Raw genomic sequence first — 27,111 nt, 5'->3', positions numbered from 1 at the left:
CTGAGCACTGTTTATCGTACCTGTCGAGCTTAGGTGACTTCAGGTGAAGCTTGCATGTGGCATCATTTCAGTCAGTTTCGTGTGCTTTGCAGCTTGAAACTTTGCAGTAGTCTTTACAAACCTTTTTTTTTTTAAAAAGTAAAGCTTTTGGTTTGCTTTCATGCATGTGACAGTCGCTGCATTTGCTTACTTGGAAATAAATTTTGAAGATCGAATCATAAAAATGTTTTTACACAAAGTTTCGTGTGTACATGAAAACAGTATAAAAGTGTTTCCAAGAAGCAGTGCACATTTGACACAATCACCCATCTGACACCAATAAAGATATTCACTGCTTGCCTGCCAAAAAATGATGTGGCCTGGCCTAATAATCACGTTCATTATCACGCCACAATAAAGCAAGTATGAAACAATAACACAATTTAAGTTAAAAAGTATATATTATACAAGAAATACGAATTTTTATGTCTTTATCGATTATTTACATTCCAACGGTGCCGTAGCTAAGCATATGTTTGAGCCCATTGTGGGCAAGATGTGGTCCCCCAAATTGTGTTTTGGTTTTCATAGAATATCAGCAGGGCAAGTTTTGGCTATACAGTACTTCCTCGATTATCCGTCCCTCGTTTAACCGGCATTCGATTATCCGGCCGAGTGATCAATGACTTTGGGAGGTGACAACCTGTTCAGTGTTCACTGAACTGGTAGGAAAAAATCAGAAAATAATTTTCTACTTGGTTCTTTTCTCCTTGTAGCCACTGCAGTGAACACATTGTGAACCGGTAGTAAAATGAACCGCAAAGTTATGAGCAGCTCCGTCCTGCTATAATACTAAGGCCCATTCTCATTAAAAATCTTACTGTACTTGTAGCTCATTGTTCAAAACTAGATCAACACTGATCAATGACCTGTATACCACCTAAAAGAAAAATCTATCACACAATCATTTCAATTATGTCATCACAAGCAATAATTGGTGTGCCCAAACTCTGTTAAGGTTCGGTTTAACTTCTTTGTGACGTAACAAACTAACCGACTAATTCTAGACTGGAGAATGCATTAATTGTTGCATTTCTACTGGTTACAATTGTTGAATAAACAAGATGTCTCTATGGGTCCAGCAGCCTATCCTTCGTAAGTAGTGTGAAGTTAGACCAGCCTAAACAATAAATATCCTGTACAAGCACAATACCCTGTTTCTCATGCAGAAGCAATGCGAATGTTTGATCAGTGTCTGACGTGGCTACGTTTTCAGCCAGAAGCAACAGTTTCAAACACTTCCACGTTAGTACAACTTCGTGAGTTAGCTGCCGAAAAACGTGAATCTTCCCGCAAACAATCCAAGATTGATTCATTTTTTAGTAGATTTGCTGTTGCAAATGAAAATTAAGCGTAAATTTTTTGTAAACTGCTACATTTCGATCAGTTTTTTACCATAAAAGTGCTGAGTTATGACATTTTTCTGTACATTACTGTATTTGTTCTCTCTGTTTCTATTTCTATGATGTAAAAATACAAATTCAATTATCCGTTTTTTTTGCTTATCCGGTCAGATTTTTGAAAATATTGACCCAACTTGACCGGATAATCGAGGAAGTACTGTATAACCTGTACGATTTTATACTTATATGAAGATTACTTCAAACAAAACTAAAAACTAACACTCTTCTTTAATCAAATATTTTAATCCCCTAATTGTTAATGTCAAATGTTATAGAAAGTTTTGCCTTCTGAGCGTTTGTAACTTAAAAAGAATCGAAGTAGGTCGACAATTTCAATTGTTAAGTATAGGTCTAGGCTAGGGGACCGAAAAAATTTTGCCACCCAAAACAAATGGTGGCCATAACTCGAAAAGGGTCTATTTCACGTAAGCTATTACGGTAATATAACTATTCATTCCAAAGTAACCAAATTCAAAATTTTCGCAATGAAACCTAAACATTCTAGCTCAATACCTTTAACAGTGAATAACCAATGCATTGAACGTGTTGCAACAATAAAGTTTCTTGGCATTCACCAAAGTGAAAACTTATCATGGAAATGCCATATGATCTCTGTACTACAGAAAACAAAAATGGGTGCAGTGATAAAAATTAAGCAATACTTAAATCGTGGTAGCTTATGTATTTTGTATCATAGTTTGGTGGGATCTCACTTACGCTACTGTATCTCTGTTTGGTGTCATGGACAAAATACCTTGACAAAGTGTATGCAAAAAGTATGTAATAAGTTTCGTAGAAAGTTGAGTTTATCTTCTATTATCAAACACTCAGGCACAGGTATTGATATTTGGTCAATAAATGACTTGTTATCTCTGGAAACCAACATGTTTATGCACAGATACATCAATAACTTGCCATCTGTATTTGACTTTTTTGAAATTAACAAAAACATTTACTCAATTGGCACAAGAAGCAGAAATAAACTGTTTTTACCATGCTGCAGCCAAAGCACTACACAGTAGACAATAATATTTTTTGGTGTTGAATTTTGCAATGTTTTTCCTGAACCAATAAAAGATCATCATTAATTTGCATGTGCTTTAATTCCACCCACAACTGCAGTCATAAGCTGTTTTTCTATTTTTTTAACCTATTTAAGATGGTTTCTACAATCTAATATAGCAACTATATACAGGTAAGAACACTCCTTTTGGATGTTCACTGCCAAGTTTTTCTTTGCGTTTTTTGTAAGATTTTATTCGTCTGGGCTGCACAGAATTCGATTGGGATGAAACCATTTCTCTTCGCAAGCTGGCACGGCATTTTCACTATCATCAGTCAAATTTAACATGATCATCATATCGGGTCTTCCTCATTGCTGGTTGTGGTCATTCTAAATCAAGAATCTTTTATAAGATGTTTTTTGGGCAAAATTGACTTGAGACATAGGTTTTTTCTGTTATTGTGTACCGTAATATGTTATTGTAACATAGTTATTGTAATCACTAGTGTGCATACGCCATAGTCGGCATATCCACTATTCATTACAAATACCATATTTGAAGCAAATGTAGAGGTATGATTTCCTAATGACATTATTATACTTTTCATTTCATTCATACTGTCTATCTTTTAGTGCACTTGTGGGCCTCAATATTGTGTCCTCTGTTGGCCACAGAAATGGGATTCCGGTCCATAGGATGGAGTTTATTGTACGGTTTCCTTTAACCATCCATTTGTTGTGCACTTACGATATTCATTGTCATTTTAATCAAACCATGTCACTTTATATATTTATTTTGGCTATTAATATATGTGTTTTTTGATGTTAGGGAACATTTCCTCTAAATCTTCCAATAATGTAGTTGTTTCTTTGCTTGTGTTATTTTGGCCTTAAACTTGTTAAACTTAGGAATTATTTTGTGGGTTTGGCCATGCTAATCTACCATCTTATAGCAAAATTATATTATTGCTATCTTGCCTGTTTTAAGCACTTGGGCTTGGCCACTTTATCCTGCTCGTTAACTGTTTGTGAGCATTCGTTTTATTGTACTATGATAACTAAAACGGTTAGCATCCTAACTTTCGTTTCGAGCAGTTAATGGCGAAAAATAAACAATATAATTTAATAATTGGCTAATGAACGTCCTCAAGCTTATCATTCTGTCATTATAGGCCCAAAGGAGACCTATTTTTCCTAGTATGCAACGCAAGTATTGTGCACAGGGCTGACAGCCTGACATGTCTGAGCTCCAGTGCTCAGTCAAAATTGGCATTTGGTAAGGTCTGTAGACAGTCTAGACTCTAGGTTATCTGTAAAATTTCATAATCAGGTCTAGCTTATAGGATGTGCAAACCCAGAAACACTAAACGTAGATGTGCAGCGGCTACTGGCTATAAGCCTCAGTAGCCTATACTAGGCGTAGGTTATACTCTGATCAAGTATGCACTAATCATCATCGACAGAGGTATTTCGATACATAATTTTAAAATGGAAACCCATACTAATATATAGTAAATATAGGCTACAAATCAAACAGCTAAAAATCACACAACAGCATTTCTTCATGTTGTGATAAATCTCCTTTTAAGTGCTTCTGCAAGGATTACCACCACTTCTTGGTCTTAAAGGTACAAATTCCTAGGCGTTCAGCAACACCTGGTTCTTTTTCGCTCAGAGTAGGTATTTCGTTTGGTCTATTTTCCCCAGTTTTGCTAGGATATAAAGAAGTTACAGGCTTGTTTCTACAACTATGTTTTTCGTTCTCGTTCTTCGATCATCAACTTGCTTTTGTTTTAATCGACGTTTTAAATGTTTAAAATCAATACCTGGTATATGGAACTAAACCCAAAAGCAACAAACATATTAGCAAAAAAATAACAAAACGCAAACAAAAATCAGGGTCGGGGAATAGGGTAATCCCCATAAAAGCAGAAAATGTTGTAGGCCAAATGCAAAGCGATGACTAAGCTGTAAGATGTACCGTCCGCCAAAGCTTTCTGGGGCTAGTGCTCCGAATAGACGAAGCGGTATTGGAATCAAGTGTGAGACCACTACCAGGCACCGTAATTCTTATTACGGCCTGTATAGGCGGTAAGAACAAATCTCATATGAGTTATACTTGACAACCTTGCAAGTTGCAAACGCTGATTTGTATATTAAGAAATTGTTCTGTTTTAACAGCACTTGCTGATGATAGATCTGTTTCAGTCCTATCATGCTTATAATTTGTGACGTCAGACGTATGTATGGAATGTCAGTGAGCGAACTTTGGACCGTGTCTTCCAACTTTTGCAAGAAATATTTCATCAGACGTCTTATTCTTCTTCATGCGCTGAGCTTATATACAGGCGTTGGCGACCATGGTATTCCATATACTTTTCTATCTATCAAACAAAGCAATATTTCTGTAGTCCTCTTCTACACCCAATTCAGCATGCCATAAAGATATTTCTCTCGCTGTCTTCTTTCACTTTTATACTCGTTTTGCTATAGGGCATAGGCTTATAGCCTACCACAAGAAACTTTGGGTGGGAATTTTTTGTAACTTGACATACAAAAATGTATGCCGAGCAAGGGCCAAAATAGCCGTACCGAAGTTAAGCAAAAATTTCCCATTCGTTTTTTAGGATCTTATCTAACTTTTTAATATTTTTAACCCCTCGATAGGCGTATTACTGTATAGGCTACGTCCTTTTGTAACAATACGAATAAAATACTTTTGAATGCAGCCTTGCACTTCAGTGGCTACGTCAAATGTCTTTTTCTAAAGGTAATAAGTTTTTCTCTTTAATTCCAACATTGATGTCGTAGTTAAAAACATTGTAGATAGAATAGTTAATAATAGGCTATAGGCAACTCGTACGTACAGTATACTCGTATAGGCCTATTGTTAGTCAGACCTCGTTCATCCAAACCCCGAAAAGCCAAAATCCCGACTATCCGACATGAACCGCTGTATAGAAACATATATTTTCCCATGCCCTTTACCCCGGTAATAAGGAAAACTAGTTGTTCGATTCCGACAGGACAATTTAGAAACGGATGTCACAAATTAATCGAAAAGACACGCACCCGCTAGTCCGAATTACGACAAATGTTACATATTTGTACGTCAATTTTTCAATACCTGTCACACATCAATGTTTGCTTCAGTCATTGACCAATTTTCTAACTTCCTTTACTTTAATTATTTATTTCGAACGCAATTGGATCTTCAATACGGTACTTTTTTCTGTTTCCATCTGGTGTAGCCTATAGTCCTAAATGCATGCTATCTTATGACAATTGACTTCATTGTGATATTCTTTCGGCTTCATTTTGTCCGGCTGCTTCGCCAAACTAACATTTTTGGACAAAAGTAGTCCAGATTAACAAGGCCATACATGGTTGTTTACTATGAAACTGTGTGCTTAATGCCATCATTGTGCATGCTTTTATATGATGTGACATCATAGGTGGGCAGTACCGTGGTACTATAGTACCGAATTACTGTACGCGGTACTTTTCCAGTACCGATGCCGGTACCGAATCTCTGTACCGAATTACTTTTTTGAAGAAAGTGCAGTCGGTCTCGGTACTCAATACTTTTCACGTGATTATTTCAAAATTTTAAATAGTATGTTTTGAAAAGTACACGTTAATTGATCCTAAATTCTAATTTTAGCATTTGTTGATCTTTTTAAATCTAGAAATATCAATTAAAATTGCAAGCGATTAACATCACATATGTTTTGACTTGAAATTATCTTTACAGGAGGCATACTAGCGGCAAACATTGCATTTGCAGCTGAATCTTTTGCACAAAAAGTACCGAACTACTTTTTTAAAATAGTACCGAATACCGGAACCGTCGGTACATTTTTGCCAAGTACCGGTACCGTTACGGACGGTACTTTCACAGTACTCTCTGCCCACCTCTGTGTGACATCATGTACGATGCGAAAGTTGCCGCATTCCAGAATAATTGCCTAGAATATACGTATAACTATAGAATAGGCATGTATACTATTCGCCTCCCTTAGTGTTCCAAGTTAGTTTCGTTACCTTGATCACCAACAAGTCGTTGAAATTACCGTACAAAGCTTTAAAAAAAAATTGTAATTGCTGCTTTAATAGACCCTGATATGAGAACGGTTTTAAAATGTTATAATTCAATAAACAGCAAAGGGCTAAGCAGTTAAGCACTCTACAAATTTAACCAGCTCCATGGATCCATACAGACCGTAGGCTACAGTTCAATTATTTAAATAGCAATGTTAAGCTTTCATTGAATGAAAAATACGTATTGTAGGCCTACACATAGACTTGATTAAAGAGACGTCTTCTATAGTCCTATCGACCTTACATGTCTTAATAATGTTTTAAAAGACAAGTGTCTGTTTCTATGTCAGTTGTAGAAACTATAACAAAAATGCTTAAAAACACAATCAAAACCGTTTTCTGCCGAGGCCGAAGTTCCCCATAGGCCTACAGCTAAGAAGCGAGATGTTGCAGGGATCCAATTTCACAAAATGCAAATCTAGAAATTCTCCTGTTATTAAGTTTTGCTAAATGAGCGAGAGCGCCGAGATTCTTGGATAAATGCAAGTTTCATTGAAATTTCTTCAGCATGACTGTTGATTCTGAAGTCAGTAGACTGCAAATCTTTTGATAGAATAAGAATTTGTTTCAAAAGAAATTTGGGATATTTTTGTTGATTAACCTATATTGTATTGTATTGTATTGTATTGTATTGTATTGTATATTGTACCTATATATTAACCTATACTTATATTGCGTGAAACATAGAATGGTAAAATGTTTTTCAACAATGTTGTTACAAATGTAAGTGCATAAAATTATAAAATCCAGGATCTTAGAAAACTACAGTCCTTTAGTGAATAGGCCTATGATGCTTTCTAATGGTCACTTTGAAAGAACGTCTGCCATCAAAAACCATACTCGTTAAAATGCGACTATTACATAACCAACACTATATATCAGTGGTTCCCAACCTTTTTTGGTGTCGGGGCCGAATTTCAAACTTCAGAGTACGTATGGAGCCGCATGAAAACACTCAAGTAATTATAACGAAAAGTTTAAAGCATGAAATCATGTACCAACGAATAGCAACACTAACTAGAAAAATAACACAAATAAATTTAATGTCCAACTTGGCCTTGGCTTTGAACTTTAACAACTTTGTCAAAGCGAGGCGCAATTGTGGTTTAGGATTCAGGAGGCGGTTTATGATTCACAATGAGTAGACAATGGGCCGTTCACAACAGTATAAAGTAGGCTAGAAGGTGTAACTGTAAGATGTAAAATGAAAAATTTGTAAACAATTTTGACCTAACGCTATAAATTTTGACCAATTTTTGATTTTTTTTGACAAGTCAAAAAATAATCGCCCTAATTATTATAAATAGATTTTTTATTTTTTTGTGGGATTTTCAGGGGTCATTGAGAGCCGCAAGAAAGCTACCTTGGAGCCGCATGCGGCTCTAAGAGCCGCGGTTGGGAACCACTGCTATATATTAACAACAGAGAATTTAAAATAGTAAAATTTTGTCATTACAACTATAAATGCTCTTGGCAATGTAGATGGTTTCAGTGTGGTTATAGACAGTACCGCAGTACTATAGGACTGAATTACTCTACCGCGGTAGCCAACTTTTCAGTACCAATACTGGTTCCGAAACCGTGTCCCGAATTACGTTTTTGAAGAAAACTTAATCGGTTCCTGTACTAGGTACTTTTCACTTCTTTGTTCTAAGGTTTTGAGAAGTAGAATTTTCAAGAATTCATTTTACTTAAAGTTTAATGCCAAGTTTAACGTGTGCTGTTCTTTTCTAATCGACGAATGTATAATAAACTTGCAAGTATGAAATATTCTTTTACCTGGAGTAACGTTTAGCGCCGCCACAAAAGAGGCAGTTATTGCACATGCAGCAGGATTCACGATACAAAAAGTATCGTTATAGTACCGAACTTTAAAACAGTAAAAATACCGATACCATCGGTATATCGGTACGGAACGTCGGTTCGATAGCTAGTCGGGTAGTTTGAGCGCTGACCTAACAATAAGTACGACTTGTGTTTCGTGGCGGTGGTACCCAGTGGCGCAGTGACTTTGTAATGCCCTTGGGCAAGGCACTAACGACAGTTGCTCCTTTTCAGTGGACCTGGTAGACAATTCTAAGTTCGGGAAATATTACATATAAGAAATCAAAAAATCATAATGAAAAATGTGTGACTATCGGAACTGGCGCAAAGGCTATCTTGATAATAGAGCGATGAGGAATCATCGCCGAGCTAAAGTCGTGCAATGACTTTGCTCAGTCCGAAGATAAATATTATCATACCATACCATGTTTTGCGATATACCGGTGCCGTTACTTTCGAAGCAATAGGCCACCGACTGCCCATGCATCTATGCCTATACACCTTTAATCAACCGCCAATCTATCGCAAGGGAGCTCCTATTTCTTAATTTACTTCGACGTCTTGTCACTTAAATATACCGTGTAATTATTGATAGTGATGTACTCTGATGGAAGACTTATACGGAAAACCGAAACATGTCAGCCCTAAATAAATATTATGAATAAATTTGCTTCCTTTTTGCTAATTTCAGCAATTTGGTATAAAAAGTCTGTTTTAACTCTCTCTAAGTTATACTTTGTTAGTTATTCATCTGTACCTATTTGTAGATATAGTTTTATACCGATAATGAACAAGTAACTGAATAAGTGATCTGCGTATGGGAAACGGTAATCTACTTCACGCGGTACAAATAAAACACGATGTGTGTCTATTGTGTATTTCACCCAAGAATCAGAGAAGCTATAAGTTATAAGTTAAACGGCAGACGTGGTGTTAAATGGTATTGACGTGAGTAAATATCTGACAAAAAATAATTCTTATACTGAAAAAAGATTTCTGCTATATTTATAAATGGCTATTTCAATAACGAGAACTTTTAGATTTGACTTTCCAAGATTTTATTTAATAAAAGTTACAGCACCACTTTGATACAAGGTATAATAAACAGAATTTGGCATTGCACAAATAAAATCATTGTATATATTTAAGATATTATAATAGGTACACGCGTATACAGGATACACAATTTAAAGCCCTTTTCAACAACCGTTGAAGACTTTCATAGCGAAATATTACGCGGTTATCTATTATACATGACTCTAAGGCCACACCTAAGATTGCATGCAATACAAGGCACAAGTAAAATAGTTTTGAAAGTTTCCGAAAAGTTTTTCTGGACATTGCAAAGGCATAATTTTAACCTACAAGTTGAATATGTACGCATTAATGTTGCTTAAAAGGTTCCGAAGTAGCGACTCATTGTTTTGAAGTACCACATAAATAAAATGTGCACAATTAAAATAATTGTTAAATAAATCTCTTTCGGCCAGATTAGTATATTTAATCAGAAACAATTATACAAGAGAATATGTTGATATTGATTATTTATATTTAATAGTACACCAAGTTTTTGGTAGACTGCAGTTGACAGCTACCTCTTGCAAGGATACAGTCTGAGCACATACACGAACTCTCAATATGACCAGAAGGAAATTCATAAATTGGTTGTTCGCACAACGAACCTTCTGCGTCTATCAAATTTTCTTCAGATCCGTCATAAGCTTGCTGAGACGATGGCACGTCGTACGGACTCTCTGCACTATAACCTTTTATATTAGAAGTGGAATCCTTCATTTCACTGCTTTCCGTTTCTACTCGCTGCTTTACCGTTTGTGAAAATCGTACAGTTTTTCGTCGCCTATTGTAGCCGTTAGGGGGCACTACAGCGGTAACCATTCCGTTTCGGCAGCGAAACGACCCATATTTACCACGATCTGGTTTTGAACCGATCGATGAAATACTGCTTGTTGATTCGGCGTAATTATTAGAAATTGCAGCAGCCAGTGGTGACATACCAGCCGATGGATCTAAAAACTTGTCAGACAATGGTCCATATCTTTCGCCATGTTGCCAATGCGAGAGTTGGTCGGTCGCAAAGTGGGGATTGTGGCCCTGATGATACGAAGGGTACGATGTATTTTGCGTTGCATATATACCATGTTGCGCACTGTATTCTCCATGTGTAGGATATTCCTCCGGGTACAGTTGTAGCTGGTTGTGTGCTGAAGAAGGAAGATAGAACCATCCATTGACTTCATTGAGATCTTCATCGTATACACTGGATGAGGCGTAACCAAAGCTGCCATAACCATAAATGTCCTCCACTTCATTGCTGTGCCCATACATCGGCATACTATTCTTATTCCCAGATAAGGTATTGACGTTATAATTGCTTCGGGAGATATATGGCTGATGGGGAGCTACTTCGTATTGCTGGAAATAGCCATGTGTTCCGCTGCTGCCACTGGAATATCCGCTGCTCATGCTATCAGAACGAATATGACTGTGTTGTTTGATGTGCTGTTCGCCAGTGAAGTTTTGTTTAGAGTCGTCAAACCGAGATGCTGGTTTGGTGGTAGGTTGCAAAGGTTTGGATCTGGTCGATCTATTTGCATAGTTTCTTCTGCTCGGGGATTCGTAGTCTAAACCACTATCCGTGCTTAAATTGTCGAAACATGTTTCCTGTGGAGGCAGAGGAAGGTTTTGGGGAATTTCTTGAAAATTGTACTGTTCGTCATTCCACTCACTTCTTGAAATATGACGCGATTGACTATCCTGTAAAAATTGAGATGCTTAGGTAGAACACCTACAATATCAAAACCAATAAACAATTGGCATTTATTCAAATATTTCTATGTTTTACCATACATATAATCATAATATTATTACCACCGCCAAGCAGGTGATATTTTTACTCATATTTCACTGAAATCAAACCACGTAACTCTTTGTGATGGATGCGCGATTTGATTAGGGCAAAACAATTGAAAAATTATTAAAAGTTTCGGATAAGGTTAAGCATAAACAAGATGAAACTCTGAAATGATTCTAAACTGCACTAGTTTATAAGCTGAAAAAAATACCATTGATGGTGATATGAGCGGCGGCTTATTATAAACGAGGCCACAAATGGATTGTTGAATAAAAACGCTACGCTTCTGACAATGCATAAGATAAGATGTGCATTTTCTGAGCGCTTTTTCGTAGTTAAATTACAATATTTTAACTGGAAACATGTTTATCTGTTCATTATACGTGTCAAGATATCCTTGAAATAAATGAAGCGTATAGAGTTAGATTGCAATTTTTTAAACGGGGTAACATCTATTTTACATTGCACGTACCTTTTCTGTAAGGGGCGATATATGCATGGCTGTTAGCTTGTCATTCACTTCACGAAAATGATCTATTTCTTTAGAAACTTTGGTAACACTTTCCAAACGTTTGCTAAGATGTTCCAACGTGTCCATACAGGACATAAGCCTTTCACTAGCATTTGATGCATGACTCATACGCCGTGAAGGAAGCTGCGGGCAGTCGGTTGCAGATAGTGAAAGCGTTCGAGGAAGTTGTTTGCCAAAATCGTGTTGATTTCTGCCGAAATTACTGAGATTTAAACTCGATGCTGATCTTTGCTTTAGAGAACATGGCTGTTCATTCAGACGTTCGGGGAGCGTTGCCTGATGAGATGATGAATTTTCTGCAGACGATATTAAATTTTCATTTTCGTAAGCGTTTAACTGGTTGGAATGTCTTGTCTGCGCTTGCTTCTGAAACGTCTTCCAGCCATTTCCGCTTGAGTGCTTTTTAGATGGATTCTCTTGAGAGGATATTTGAAAAGTGCTTGCTGAACGGTTCAGTTTAGTAGGTAATTCATTTTTAAATGTTCTGCTTTGGGCTGGTGATGATACAGTCCTTCCGGCGCCGCTAAAAGAATCTATACGATAATCTTGAAGAGAGCTCACGTCCCACTCTTCGGTATGTCGAGGTTTTAAATGCTGTAACGTGGAAGATCTTTTGTCTAAGCAGGACTGACTTCTTTCTGGTAAGTGAGTCTGGCGAAAAAGTTTTTTGGTTTGTCTAGCTGAGCTCTCAAAACTTCGACACCTTGTTGGAAAGGTGGAATTTTTTTTATTATTATTAGTAGTAGTGTTTTCTTCAAAGTCTTCCTCCTTTTTTGGACCGAGAAAGGATCGAACAACTTGTCTCATGCTTTGGGGAGGTTTTGGAGCGTTGTATGAAAGTCAATGGAACAATTGGAGACTGCGTCCGATAATACAAGAGTCACCCTTTTTTGATAATAAAAACTGTCGTCGTGAAAAATTCGAGCACTCCTTGCAGTTGTGCACGCCACGTGACAGAACTATACAACACCGCGTCTCTAACACCTGCAAAAAATGAAATACGGTTGTTGATTTATTTTTATGGGATGTATCACTATAGAGCCTATATACTACATTCACACGATACACAATTTTTTCATCAGAATAAGTAAATTTTTTCTGTTGTATCAACGTGCAATGAAATTTGAATTCTTGTACGTTTGCCGCTTAAAGTTATCAAAATTTCAGTGCGCTAAGATTATTTGCCAAATCTTTTTGAAAACATTCCTCTCACCAGTGACTGAAAACGTGATCTTTTGTACAGCCAAAAAACAGCTCGAGATTTTAACGTGCAGGCTATGACAAGCACTGGTATATAGCATAGCCTGGTGCTTCTCACAAAGTTCAAATATATTAGTTTAACGAAGACACCGCTCGCTCAACACTCGACGCAGATTGATTACGTATGAATGAAAACTTATTCTAATTTTCCTTTAATCTTATTTTCTCTTTAATTCTTCATTTCCTTTATAAACTTTATCAAACACTATTTACTTGACTTTAATTTTTAAACAACCTTTTTATTGTGGTCATTGACTCATGTTCTGTAATTTAAAGAATATACATTTTCACAAAAGTTGTCAACAATTTTCAGAATTTCACGTTTTGACAAAAAAAAATCCGTTTTCCTATGCTTTGGTGAGGTATCATACGCATAAGAACATACTCCTAATAGAAAATGACGCTTTATTTACAACCAATTCAACAGTCTTAGTTTAACATACACTTGCAGTTGGTATTGCCTAACTCTATCCCTACGGTATTTCGTGACAACCAAACTATAGAAGTGAATTGCTGAGAATTTGCCTTAAGCGAATTACCTGGATTATAAGAACGTGTAAAGCTGTAAACAGTAAATTACGCGCTCATAAGTATCTTAGGTTTTACAGCATATGTTATTCAAAAGATTGCTACACGATACGCATCTACGTTACTCCTGCTTGCCTGTGTATAATTAAATGAGCCAGTGACTGCGTGTAAACTACCAGACTCGTGGAGATTCGCTTTGTTTTAGCGTTTTTGGACGTTTTTTCTAACGTGTTTTCATGCAAGTCCGTATATTTTAAACCCAAAGATCATTGTATGTTTTACGTAAGTTCTTTCATCCAATTTCATGACATCAATATGCTTTCAGACAAGAACTGCAAAATGACATCTGCCTTGCTTAAACAGAACATAACACTGGCCGGTTTCACTGATTGTACGAAGTTAACCGCGTCCCCTATACTAAAGAAAGCGTAGGCTTATTAACTCTGAGCGTTCTTTTGATGTGCCGGAGGCATTATTATGACGACTAACCATAAGATACATAAATCACAGCAAACAACGTCTATACGTCTAGGAATACAGAGGAACACGTAATTTCTTACGTTTGAGTACTACGAAGTCGTTTTTAAATTTTAAGTTATACTGAAAATTACCATAAAGACTTTTCTCTTGGCGTGACGTAAGTCATCGTCTGCATAGAGTATAGACGATGTTAGCGGCAGATTATGAGACTCATTTAGTTCTCATGCCGTTTAGCCTATACTAAATTATTAAATTACAAAAGAGTTTTACGTCAGCAGTCGTGATAATTTCATGAAAAAGATTTCTAAACAATGTAAACACAATACCTCCACCTTTAATTACGGTGTATTATAATTTAGAAATATCACTTGTTTGTTTGAATGCCTAACGTCACTTCATTGCGTAATCTGGGCAATTTAGGTCAACACTGTCAAAGATATTTGTCAATATTATAAAACACCTGCTAATCATTATTCCATATCGTGACAGAATGTAAATTTTCATATAAACAACGTGAAAAAATAGAATTTAAAAACCCATGCTAATTCTGACGTTTATAAAAAAGCGTTGTTGCGATTAGTTCGTTTTTTAAACATATGGTTTCATCATTATGAATTTATATTTTGATCATATGTTGAAATAATATTTATAAAAGTAAGTTTTTTCATGGCACAAAGTACTAAAATTTGTTATGAGGTTTAAAATAAACTAAAAAGAAGCAAAACTTTTTTGATGGCATAATCTTGTTAAAAAAGTAAAATAAATGTTAGCAAACAACTTTTTGACGTGAATTTTTTATTATAGTTTGCATCGCCTTACAATTATTATAAAAATATAGACTTTGTAATAATAACGCTCTAGAGATATAGGAAGTTTTAAAAATAAATTAATTTTTAATTGACGGAACTTTGATAAAAAACGTTTGTTACACATATTTAAAAGTATGTATTGCACATATTCTATAAAGAAATTCAAAAAATGCCATTTTAAGCTCCTTGTAAAGATATATAATTGAACACATATAATTTTTAATAAGAATCTTTGAACTGGAGCTTCTAATGGCCTAACTTAGCCGTGTATTTTTTTGGAAAAGAATATTTTAGTAGAAGTTTCCTGAAATCCTGAACGAAGTTTCTTAACTTTGGTCAAACTTTGAATAGTTTTAAATCAAAGTTCACTGAGAAAATGCCGACCTGTGAAGTTTTAAGATAATGTACCTAATTAGATTGACAGCAATGGAGCTAATTGCAATGTTTTGAACAAAACCAAACAATTTCCTAGGTATCACATTCGAAAGTATACATAGCACAACAGAACACAGAATGGGCTTACAAATAAGAGAAGTTTTTCTTAACTTTTTGCTTTGACTATGCCAGAGTTTTTCTCGGAAGCTGCAGCTTTTATAGCCTACTTCTATAGTCTGCAATCTATGTATTGCTTTTTATGAAGTGCCTCTTACAAATAATGTGTCTAATGATTGACAGTTTGTACCAATCTTGTATGTAGCATGCTCATTATTATGGGTGCTTTTGTATACGTCATCACTGTGACCTTGTTCTCTCTAACCAAGTTTTTCTTGAAACCAAAATTTAGAATTCTATCATGCGCTCAACGCCTGATCAAGCAATGTGTGCGCATGTGCTGGCGCATGCTCAACGGCTTAACGCCAAACCGGTTACACTAAGTTATTCATTTGCGATGGTTTTACGACGTTAAATTTGGGTGTGAAATGTTGCGGCTTTCTAAATCTTGCATGACGTGTAGATTTCCTGACACAAATTGCTCTGATGTGATATTAATAATTTAAACGTGATAATTTTTCAAAGTAATATCATTACAGTACAATCATTTCGGTTGGAGCATGAGCGATTAAGAAAAAAGGAAGCGGCTAGCTTCTAAAGAAGGATAATAATTTGCTGGAAGTGGTCGCCTTAACTGGTTCTACAAGTCTCGTGTTAGCTGGTGATACTATTGCTTAAGGCTTATTCCTTAGACACAAGCAAATAAATATTTGCAAATTGGGAACCAAATGTTTTAATTAAACTCATTCTAAATATTCATAGCTTAACCTAACGAAATTGCCTAATGCAACATAAAAGAATAATATTAGATTTGCACATTAAAAAATAATAAAATTTTTTGAAACTAAAATTTTAAAAACTACGTTACAGCAGATTTATAAATATTGTTTTCTTACAACTCTACTTGAAGCTTATAGCAATAACATAAACACCGAGTAATAACTATTTTTAATCCATAATAATCATACCAAGGAAATAAATAGGCCAGTAATAGTAATATAGACAAACTTTATACCAATGTGACAACACAAATACTTTAAAATGGCCTAAGTAGCCAGACCCACAAGAAACACTAAAAATATTTAATGTACAGAAAAGGCACCTGAAATTAAAATGAAAGCTTACCGTCTAGTAAGATTGTCAGCGTTCCAAATGGTATATAGCAAACCTGAACACTTTTCAGATAGGCCTACAGATCTGAAGAATTGTTTGCAGTTTTCCACATTGAGTTTTCTGGTCATTGCTGTCCTCCTCGCATTGCCATGACGAAATTTAACAATTAGTCTACTTATCATGTAATACGAAGGAAGAGCATGCAAGTATACCCATTCCAACCAGCTAGCGGTAAACTGCAAAAAAATCTCTCAGCAAAATCGTGCACCAATTTTGCCTTTTTTGTAGCTTGTGTTGAGATCAAAAGAAAATTCTGTACATTTTTCTTTCTTCGGTGGAACGGTAACGGACATATTCCGACTTCAGGGCATAATTTATGACAGTATTAAATTGCGGAGTCAAATGGTGAACTATGCCTATTGCCTTTAGGCAAGGAGACCATAAAATCAGGTCGTATTTGTAACATTTTCTTTTACTGCGGTTACCGGTGTAAGAATGCTCTTCTATTTGTTATCCCTGTATCATCTGCGCCAACCGATTTTTGCAATTCAATATGCTTCGGTTGCCGTAACACCGGAAACTGACCGCATTGAGGCATAATCTAAAGGGCGCCAAAAAACGATCAAGAATCTGCAAAATCATGGCAAACATACTGTGGCAGTGCTGTAACCAAGTCATTTTTTTAGGACTCGAGTCAAGTCAAGTCATTTGGGAAGTTGACTTAAGTCAAGTCGAGTCAAATTACTGATTGGATCAAGTGAAGTCAAGTTAAAATATAATGCAATTCAAATCAAGTCATGTCATTGGCTATACCTTTAACCGATCGTTCGTAACGAAATCAAATGTCTGCAATTCAATTGGTCAATAAATTAACAACCAAGATTTAACGACGTGGTCAACTTACTTTCCGAGACTCGAGTCAAGTAAAGTCATTTCAAGCATTGACTCGAGTCAAGTCAAGTCATTTAAAAATGCGACTCGGGTCATTACAACACTGTACTGTGAGTTATTTCTTAAAGAAAACTAGGTAGGCTACTACAACCTGTCACGGCTACCAGAATTTTGAAATTGGGCAGAAAAAATTAGCCTAAAACGATACGAGATGTTATACACAAAGTAGTTCTTCATGACGACCCTTCAGAAAGTGAAGCTTATAGAAGTCGCTTATAGTTTGGCCACATGTGGCTTGGCGGGGGTGACACATTTGATGGTGTTGATCTCATATTCCTGGTCTATTTAAAATAAAGTCTAAGAAGCAGCATCACCTATAGCGTTGCACGGTTCGTACGCAGCAGAAAACTTCAAAATTACCCAAACATTTCGACAGCACAAGTGTCGGGCTAAAAATAGCGGACCCCGTATATGTTAGGCTTATACTCTTTTTAAGCGCCTTTCGTCAGCATTTATGTTGATTTCACATGTCAACACATTCTTTGACAACTTAACCAATGATAAATTTATTTAACACCAATTACCAACACAGTTAAATCGCCCGGTATTGAGTTGACAGGGCTGTAACTCCTTGATACACCTAAGGATGCTCATTTCAGCTGAATCGTTATAGCAATACATGCAGTACTTGAAGTTTTCAAATTACAATGTTTGACATTAATGTTACCCTTCAATTATCCTGAAATGCATGTTGTAATGATAATAGTGGTACTCTGTAAAACTAAACAACAGTACCAATCAAGAAAAACAAAGGATAGTTTTCCATTAAAGAAGTGGGCCTATAATGATAATGACCATTATTCTTGTTGTACAAGCTTGTAGCAGCATCAATACAACCGCATTATACATTAGTATGCTGTGCATTTAGGAGTTTTTGCAACTGATTAATTAATTACGTTTTAAGTTAGCCTACTTTGTGGTATGTTTTGCAATTGTATTTTTATAAAACTATTCTATTAATTTATTATACTATAAATTGTTTCATCCGCTTATCAAATAATTAAGTAATGATGATAAAATAATTATCTCAATATTTGTGCTGCTTTTATATGCACCAAAATCAAAATATTATGAAAAACTTCACGCAACACCTAACACGCCATATGTAAGGAAATTCCTCGTTCGCCTGTTGTTATTGCCATTTATAAAGGTCACAATACGCTGTATAGCGGCGAACGTAATATTTTTCAACTCACCACACGACTGCAGTATTAAAAAACACTTTGCTTATTTTTTATCAGAATAAATAAACTGTCGGTTCTGCAATGAAATTGTCATTGGTGATAGGAAATTTGATGTCTAAGTGATTTCAATCGAAAAGCTGTTACATTTACATTAGATATTCAGCTACACCAAATAAAAAACGAACATAAAAAAGGAAATCATTGTAAGACATGCTTCAAATGTGACACGAACTTGGGTTGGCTGTTTATATAAGCCACCATACTTATGCATATTTTATGAAACTATTGATAAACCTGAAAGGAACTCTAGGGAAGGAGTTGGAAATAGTTTATTTGCTGAGAAAACTAAAAAGTGATTCGATAACAAATAACGAAATTTTTGGTAGATATGAAAGCGATTTATCGTTGAAGTCAAAGATGCCAAATAGAGTAATTAGTTGGCCAGAAGGATTTGGTTTTCACATCTATGGCGATGGACCTTCATACGTCGTATCTGTGGAAAAAGATAGCGATGCTGGTAGATCTGGTTTACAAGCTGGTGATCAAATTTTACAGGTAAATTCAAATATGTTCTCCGTCTCAATTGCAGTTCTTGCAATAACTGGAGTTTTATTTGTATCGTTATACTAATTAAAAAATAAACAAAAATTTTGTCAAACATTCTACATACTCGTTATATGGTTCCCTAAAGGTTTCAATACAGTTATATTACAGAAAAAATTGTCTTAGGGTTTTTTATTTAAGAAATCCACAATTTTTTAAACCAAAGTTTACTGACTAGCTAGTCATTTTCAGTTTAACGGATCACGAAAAAAAGTTAATTGTAAAGTTTTTAACAAAACTTTTCAACTTCATGCTTATAGGTCATAGAACTTAAAATCACCATAATACAAAATAAAAAAGGCAGGTTTCAAACGCAAAAGTTTCTGAAACTTTTCTTGGGTTGGAGTTTTTTAGTTTGTCGGAAAGCGACCTCTATAGTTTTATTTATATACTGTACATAATACGGGATATAGCATTTTTTACAACTCATAGAGTGTTGTTACCTAGCATAATCAGATGAATTATATCATAGTTGTAGAAGCGATGTTGTATGGAAGAGTAGGCTGTAGAGTAGTGTTGTAGAGACTGACCAAACAGTATGATTTGTTGCAGCTAAATGAACATAACGTTGGAGACTTATCATCCGAAAGAATTAAGGAATTAGTTTCCGGGTTGGCTTTTCCACCACTCCCTAGTCTGGGGGTTGTTTCCAAACTGAGGAAGGTGGCGCTTGTGTAAGTTAACAAACAATCACAATGAAAAGTATATATAAATGCTATATTGCAATCAGGGTTATTGTACAGAAGTATCAGTGACTGTAGCACCATTTCCTCAAAATCCAAGTTTATATTATAGTTTAAAAAAGGCCTGTAGTTTCATTGTCTATTTTCGTCATTTTACAAGTTAGGCCAAAGTTTTTTTTATAAGATTATTGATATTGTTGGCTCGATTGAAGTTTTCAGATGATTTCTATCAAATTTATAGTGGTCGATCATCCGTGTATAATCTTTACGGTCTTACATTGTCTGGGACTTTACCTGTCATCATTAGCCACGTTGAACCATTCAGTTCAGCAAGTCAGGCAAATGTAAAAGAAAATGACGTTCTCATTAAGGTATTTCCAACAACCTAATAATATGCAATGGTTTGCTTATGACCTTGAAAATTTTACAAACGTAATTCTTCGTCTTGCGTTTGAAGGTCGATGACAAATATGTGACATCGCATACCCAAGCTCGTAATATTCTCAGAAAAAGCTGTCGATGTGGTGGGGCAAATATTTGCATCATATCCACCTATAAAGCCCCAGATGCTCCGCTTCAGCTCATGTCAAGCATTACAGAAGATATTAGTGAGGTCACACTATCGACTGGACATACAAAAGCTTACGACTTTGTGTCAAAGGTAAAGTATACAACTTACATCTTAATGAAATTTTTCTGATTTGTACCATTATGTTATGTAACACTTTTGTGTTCCGGCATCGTTATGGCCAATTTAAAAAAAGTTGTTTATTTTAAGTAATTTGTAACGGTTTCACAAACATACACGAACGTAGGCCTAGCTGATGTAACAATATTTCCTAAAAACTATTTGAAAACTATTATTATGATATATATGTTACTCCAGAAACAAATCACAAAACTGCAAACTAACAAATATCTTGGCAATCTAGACAAACTTATCATCTCCTAGTACACCTGAAGAAACAAGCTTATGCTTGTGAAAGCTCGTGTAGAAGGATCATAAATAAAGTTTACATCAGAGTGACAACTTCTATCTTGTTTTATCTTTTACTATGTATTGGATTAACACGATTCAGCCACCATCAAACTTATCAAAGTTACCCAAAAATGCTTTTCAGATGAAGAGACTTATGAAAATTCATCCTTTCGAGATTCAAAACCTAGTTAAAGCAATCAAAGTTTATTCGAAACAACGAGATATCGAAAAATTTGCTACTAAAGTAGCACGTGGTTTTCAGCACATAGATGAAGGTCAAAAACTGGCACAAACATTAAAGTAAGAAGAATTTTACCTGTTTTTTTTTTGGAGAATTATTGTAACATGAGTTAGTGATGAAAACAAGTTTTTATGGTTGAGATCGAGTTGCGACGCAACTTAAGTTATTTTAATTTATTCTGAATCCTATATAGTCAAGTCATGTCATGTTAATCAATTCAAGTTTAAGTACAAGTCATAGCAAATTTGTTATTTTTATTTTTTGTTCTACGCTGACACCATAAGTGGTATCGGCGTATATCACAAATATTGTAACGTAACGTAATTATTTCGAAAACGTCTTAACTTTATTTATTTATTAAAACTATGCATTGCACCAGTGCGGATGTCCTCAAATTACCTTTTATACACGATAGCTAACGATTATTCATATTTACATGTATATATACATGTATACCGTATACGGTCAAAGTTTGCTTGGTCAAGCTAAGTAGGATACAATGCTTACCGTAATTATAGTTTTTAAGATTTAACTGTAAGACATTTTTCAGCATAACAAAGCTCTATACATATCAGCCATAACTGTAAACATTTGCTTCGTAGGTATTTTATTCCAAATAATCACAAAGGTCTGTATGAATACTTTATACAAGAGCAGTGGGATGCACCATCCGAAAAAACTAAACATGAGGTAAATGCAAATTTTCAATTTTTTTCTTTAGAAAACGTTCAACAATTGTTTTGCTTTGTACATCTATTCCAGGACATCAATTATGAATATCACAATGCATTTTTTCAACCTGGCAGTTGCTGCGATATTCAAATTCAGGATAACGGAGAAACAAAATCATCTGTGGCATGCACAAGGTAAAGTGTTTGGCATGGTGAAATGATTTGAAACTATATTTAAACCAATAGTTTGAATTTTCCAAACACACCAAACAAAAAACATTACCTGCAAAACAAATTAGACCGAAAAATTCAGGCAAAAACGACATGATTAACGCAAGCTTGGGGTTTTATGGTTACGTTTAAGAGTTTATAGAATTTGGTTAATAAATATATATATATATATATATATATATATATATAGGTCTTTCGTGTAAATAGAAAATTGCCCTAATATTGATGTTATGTTATTAAGTATACTTTTCTATTTTTGTTGAAGTTTCTACAAACGTGGGTAATTTCCAGGTTTGTCCATATAGCACACTTTATGCCTGTTTCCCTTTTTACGAAAATACAATATATAGCCTGTATATCATTATTTAATGTTTAGCCCACAAATTTTTATTATTATTATCCCGGTATACTAAAAACTGTTGATGGGAATGGGATGATGACAATTTTTATGTCCACTGTCTCGACCCATCCTTACAATTCTATGGACAAACCTGGTAATATAGATGCACGTATTCTACGCAGGTTATGTTTCGTATATCTTTTCTAATTGTGTAATAAATAAATATAAACTAGGACATTGCAAATCTCTTCTACTTTCAGATCAATCACGATTTTCCGTGGCAGATATCCCCTTGGACTTACAATTTATGGTTATAACCCTGTTGTAATTCAAGCCGTCATTAACGGTAAGGTGATAAAGTATTGAAATGTTCGTGCAATGACAGAAACTTTATCGTAGGCGCTCGAAGTGCGATTTCATGTGAATTACTTTGTTACTCTGACCCCAACAGCAGCTTTATAACGCAAGTCAAGCATGTCACCGTGTCTGAGGCGCAACCGGAAGCACGGTGAAGTTTACACAAAACTATAAAGCCACAACAAGTGTATTTCCGTAACGTATTGTTTACCCTGTACACGATACCCAAATGAAAAATTGAAATTTTAGATTAAAAGCAAACGTTTTTGACTATACCTTGTGTTTACTGACAAACTCCAAGGGCGGAAAACTCACCTACTCAGGTGTAAAACCACCCTTTTATGTAAAGTGGCATGGTTCACAAATAGCTTAACATAAGTTGCAACGTAGCGAAGCGTTGTAAAATAATTTTATCTTCTATAGTCTACAATTGAGTTTGAAGATGATTTTCGATAGAGTTATTTCGACAGATGGCGTACCTTGTGTAAAATATATTATTATCAACTAAATTGATTATTTAATTTAAGCAACGATTTTTAGAACTTTGTTGGTATCACATGCAATCGATATTACACAAAAACCATGTAATGATTTGTTTGCTGTTTAAGGCATATTCTTAACTATAAGAAAGTCCAAGTAAAAATAAAGATTTCACTTTACTTCAAAAAGGCGTGTTTACCCTTGAAAAAAAGGGTGAAGTTTAATCCCAGCCCCTGTGATGGTCCAGTTGAGCTGAGTCAAGAAGAAGTTATTTGGGTGTATCAGCAGCAAAAATTAGTTAGCTACATAGCGAAAATTGATTTTAAATTTGGTGACCTGTGTTTTTACAACGTGAATTGTGTTTCCTAAAAAATCATCTTTATTTGCCCAACCAAGAAAGCTAGTTTTTGAGGAAAGCGTAGAAAACTTTACAGTTCAGGTTTGTAGTTCGCCTTGCAAGAAATTTGTTGATGCAGTTTGTTGGAGGTCTCTTGTATTTACAAATCACTGCAGGATATAGTGTTACCGGCCACAATTGGGAACGAAATTTGACCTATTTTTGGTTTTCAGGCAATTCTAAAGGGATAGCAACATTTGTTTGAGCAATGAAACAGCGCTGCTGATAAATGTGGGCCCGTGCTTGTTCCACTAAAACTAATTATCGCATATAATGGTGCTTTTTATAGTTTGAAATGAAAAATAATTAAATTAAATTGATCCCAAAAACGAAATTAAGCCATCACGTAAATGTTTTGTAGGCGTACCAATTTTATTTGTTTGTGTGGTGACATAAGTGAAGTACTAAACGTGGTAAGGTAATTACCTTGAACTATATACAATGGTTATACTATCATAAACTGTGGTCTTAATTCTTAATGCTTTACATTTTTAAATATTGTATTGTGTTATCGCGGTCATTCCGTAAAATGTCCTCAAGTAAAACTATTTGTGATAAAATTTGTCCTAAAAATCTACCGATTACGCTGTTCATTCTTTTAATTCTGGATTTATGATCTTATTATAAATTAGTAAACATATTTTGCTGCTTTGTGAGATGAATCCATATTTTTTAACCAGTTTCCAAAATCTGTACGCCTACTAAGAACGTTGCAAATCATTTCTGAGAAAGTCACTGTATAGCCCAGGGGTGTTCAAATGATTTCTGCCATGATCCACCACAGCCAAACCTGACAACATGATGATCCACTAAATATGAATAGTAAATATATTGGACATGCTTTAATTTTTATGGTGCTTTATTCATGAAAATGTACCCTACAACATATTAATAACTTTGTAATAGTCAAAAGTGAAGTGTGCTACAGCTCCAAGATTATTTCAGTGAGAAAAATGATGAGTTGGTTTAGATCTCACAATAGCGTCGAATCGGGGCTTTCTGTCACTTACTGATATCCTCATAAGCTCATGAAGATGAGCATTTGTGAGACTCGTTCTATGCTTGTTTTTTACAAAATTCATTGATGAAAACAACGACTCACAAAGGTACGTAGAAGCGAAGCAAGTAAGGATCCTTCTAGCCAGCCTGGTTATAACTGGGTACCTTTCCAAGGTTACAAGTGATAACCAAAACACATTTGGATCTGCGATACAAATCTCATCTCCTTTAAGATTACAAAGTTCTACCTGCATTTTAGACACCAGCAATGCATATTCAGTGGAAAGTTGTGTTTTCCAAGTGCCATTAACATCAGCAGACAGTGGATGTGAAATTAGTTCTATAACTGAACTGATTTCATAAAATTCCTTGAACCTGTTACAGAACTCAGTGTCCAAATTTTGCAGAAATTCGACAAAGCATGACCAATCATTATCACAGCTAACTTCTTGTATAGTCACTTTCAAGCATGGAAAGTGGAGCATGTCTTTGGTGATATCTGAAACGAATAGCAACAGCTGTTGCTTGAAAGATTTCACTGCTGACCACAGCTGAATGATAGTGTGCCCCTTGCCCTGGAGCTTCAAGTTCAGAGTATTTAGATGGGTAAAACAGTCAGCAAGGAAAGCCAAGTTACATAGATTGGTACCTTCAAGCAGAGTACTAGTTTGACCCTTTTCATTCAAAAACATGACCAAATCTTTACGAAGGTCCCACAGCCTTTTCAAAGCATTGCCCTTACTTAGCCATCTCACGTTATTATGCGTGAGTAAGTCACAAAATTCAGCATTATGCTGATCTAGAAAGTTCCTTAGTTGCCGGTGCTTTAGAGATGAGTTTGCTTTCAGTTTATTGATTAGTTTCATTGCATCAGTCATTAGCTCTTGGAAGTCTCCGGACAGCTTGGCACATAGTACGGATTGGTGGATGATGCAGTGGATTACTATCAGATCAGGACAGTACTCGGTTCTCAAGTTGGTGACTACACCTACATAAAAATTGGAAGAGTTATTTACTGTAAAGTCATATTACCTCTTGAGGTATGTCAATACAAATAATTAGGCTATGGCCGCTATGCTATGTTAGATTTTGTGCAATGAAATATTTATTAGACTTAATACATTTGTAATGACATACATACAACTGTAATGAGTAATGAATGACATACCATGACATGCTCCTATCATGGCGGGTGCACCATCAGTGGAAAGTGCGCAAATGTTCTGAATTGGCAACTGAAGCTCCTTAAGTTTGCTTATGAGTGCATCATATATCGCAGCTGCTGTAGTATTGCCATGTAGTGTGATCAGTGCAAGCAGTTCTTCATTGAACACTCCGTGGTGAAAGTACCTGCATGCAAATTTGCGTACAAAAAATAAAATATATACAAAATGTTTTTGACACTGGACTTGCAATGAAATTTTCCATTTACAACCAATATTATACTTATAATATCAACTCACCTAACAAATACTGCAAGCTGGGCACAATTAGTAATATCTGTTGATTCATCTAAAGCTAGTGCATAGCAATCAGCGTCCTTGACTTCAATCAACACCTGGTCATGCAAATCCTCAGCGATATCAGTGCATCTCCGTGTACATGTCAATCTGGAGAGCGGGAGAGTTGTCATGCTGGTGATCACTTCTTTCTTACTTGGATGCATGATTTTTACTGCTTCAACAATGCATTCTTTAACAGCTTCAGCATCACTGTATGTCATCATCCGCTTGCCCAGAATGTGACTGATGCTGAGTGTTGCTTCTGTGGCTTTTGATTGCTCAGACACAAATGTTGAGAGGCATTGTTTCTGAGAGCTGGCAGACTTATCTAAACACGCAACTTTCTGTTTTCTGGCCCATGAGCCAGGCTTGTACTTCTCATTAAAATGTTTATGATGAGTAAAGAAATGTCGTTTGATGTTTTGACTCTTTATCATGCTTAGAGTGCAGTCACACAATAAACATTTGGGTTTATTGCTTGGGTTGAGCACAAACAAGTAATCTTCAGTCCATTCACCATTGAATTGTCTGTTTTCTAGATCAATTTTCCGCTTCTTACTGGCCATGTTGATAATAACTCTGATGATTTGTACAAGTGATGCATTTCTAGAAGTTTTTTGTTTCGCCGCGGCCCCCCGCTGTGCAGAAAACCAGCTGACCGCGAGAAGAGAAGACAAGAGAATAGTTAGTCGAGTTAGTGGTGTGTAAATGAGTAAACGAAAACGATACGCTTTAATGCTGAGAGGGAGCAAAATTATGCTATTATAAATTCAAAAAATTAATTTCAACCCTGGCAATTAGTATCCACATAAAAAGTGAAAGTTTTTTTGGAAAAAAAAAGTTTCTCTTGAAAAAAAAAACTTTTTTTTTTGAAAAAAAAGGAAGTTTCAAAAGTTTTTTTTTCAAGGCTACATTTAAAGATCCATATAAAAAGTTGAAAAGATCCGGATCCGGATCGCGATCCGCCATTTGAACAACCTTGGTATAGCCTATCCCTTTTTCCATTGCGTAGGTTTTTCGTAAAGAACTCGGCAATG

General features: G+C 35.5%; 2 protein-coding genes and 1 long non-coding RNA gene across 3 annotated transcripts; 1 reads left to right on the top strand and 2 right to left on the bottom strand.

Annotated features, from left to right (window-relative positions):
- Positions 1–9,411: 9,411 nt before the first annotated feature.
- LOC143452184 (uncharacterized) lies at positions 9,412–16,707 on the bottom strand. Its single transcript, XM_076953054.1, has 3 exons — positions 16,469–16,707; positions 11,715–12,758; positions 9,412–11,145 (listed from the first exon to the last, which is right to left on the bottom strand). The coding sequence occupies exons 2-3, from the start codon at positions 12,579–12,581 to the stop codon at positions 9,922–9,924; spliced, it is 2,091 nt and encodes a 696-aa protein (XP_076809169.1). The 5' UTR covers positions 12,582–12,758; positions 16,469–16,707; the 3' UTR covers positions 9,412–9,921.
- Positions 16,708–21,725: 5,018 nt separating this feature from the next.
- Positions 21,726–22,718, top strand: LOC143452017 (uncharacterized). Its single transcript, XR_013114935.1, has 3 exons — positions 21,726–21,787; positions 21,860–21,963; positions 22,600–22,718. It is a non-coding gene; the product is annotated as an uncharacterized LOC143452017 (long non-coding RNA).
- A 1,796-nt stretch (positions 22,719–24,514) lies between these two features.
- LOC143453004 (general transcription factor II-I repeat domain-containing protein 2A-like) lies at positions 24,515–26,924 on the bottom strand. Its single transcript, XM_076954155.1, has 3 exons — positions 26,036–26,924; positions 25,741–25,922; positions 24,515–25,560 (listed from the first exon to the last, which is right to left on the bottom strand). The coding sequence occupies exons 1-3, from the start codon at positions 26,638–26,640 to the stop codon at positions 24,515–24,517; spliced, it is 1,833 nt and encodes a 610-aa protein (XP_076810270.1). The 5' UTR covers positions 26,641–26,924.
- Between the last annotated feature and the right edge of the window lie 187 nt (positions 26,925–27,111).

This window comes from Clavelina lepadiformis, chromosome 4 (genome assembly GCF_947623445.1).
Source record: "Clavelina lepadiformis chromosome 4, kaClaLepa1.1, whole genome shotgun sequence".
Taxonomy (NCBI): Eukaryota; Metazoa; Chordata; class Ascidiacea; order Aplousobranchia; family Clavelinidae; genus Clavelina; species Clavelina lepadiformis.
This window is presented reverse-complemented; position numbering and strand designations above follow the sequence as displayed.

Coding starts and splice junctions, on each gene's coding strand:
- LOC143452184 (XM_076953054.1), bottom strand. CDS start 12,581: ATGAGACAAGTTGTTCGATCCTTTCTCGGTCCAAAAAAGGAGGAAGAC. Junction 11,146..11,714: donor TATCGCCCCTTACAGAAAAG/GTACGTGCAATG, acceptor CAATTTTTACAG/GATAGTCAATCGCGTCATAT.
- LOC143453004 (XM_076954155.1), bottom strand. CDS start 26,640: ATGGCCAGTAAGAAGCGGAAAATTGATCTAGAAAACAGACAATTCAAT. Junction 25,923..26,035: donor CAGCTTGCAGTATTTGTTAG/GTGAGTTGATAT, acceptor ATTTGCATGCAG/GTACTTTCACCACGGAGTGT. Junction 25,561..25,740: donor CATGATAGGAGCATGTCATG/GTATGTCATTCA, acceptor ATTTTTATGTAG/GTGTAGTCACCAACTTGAGA.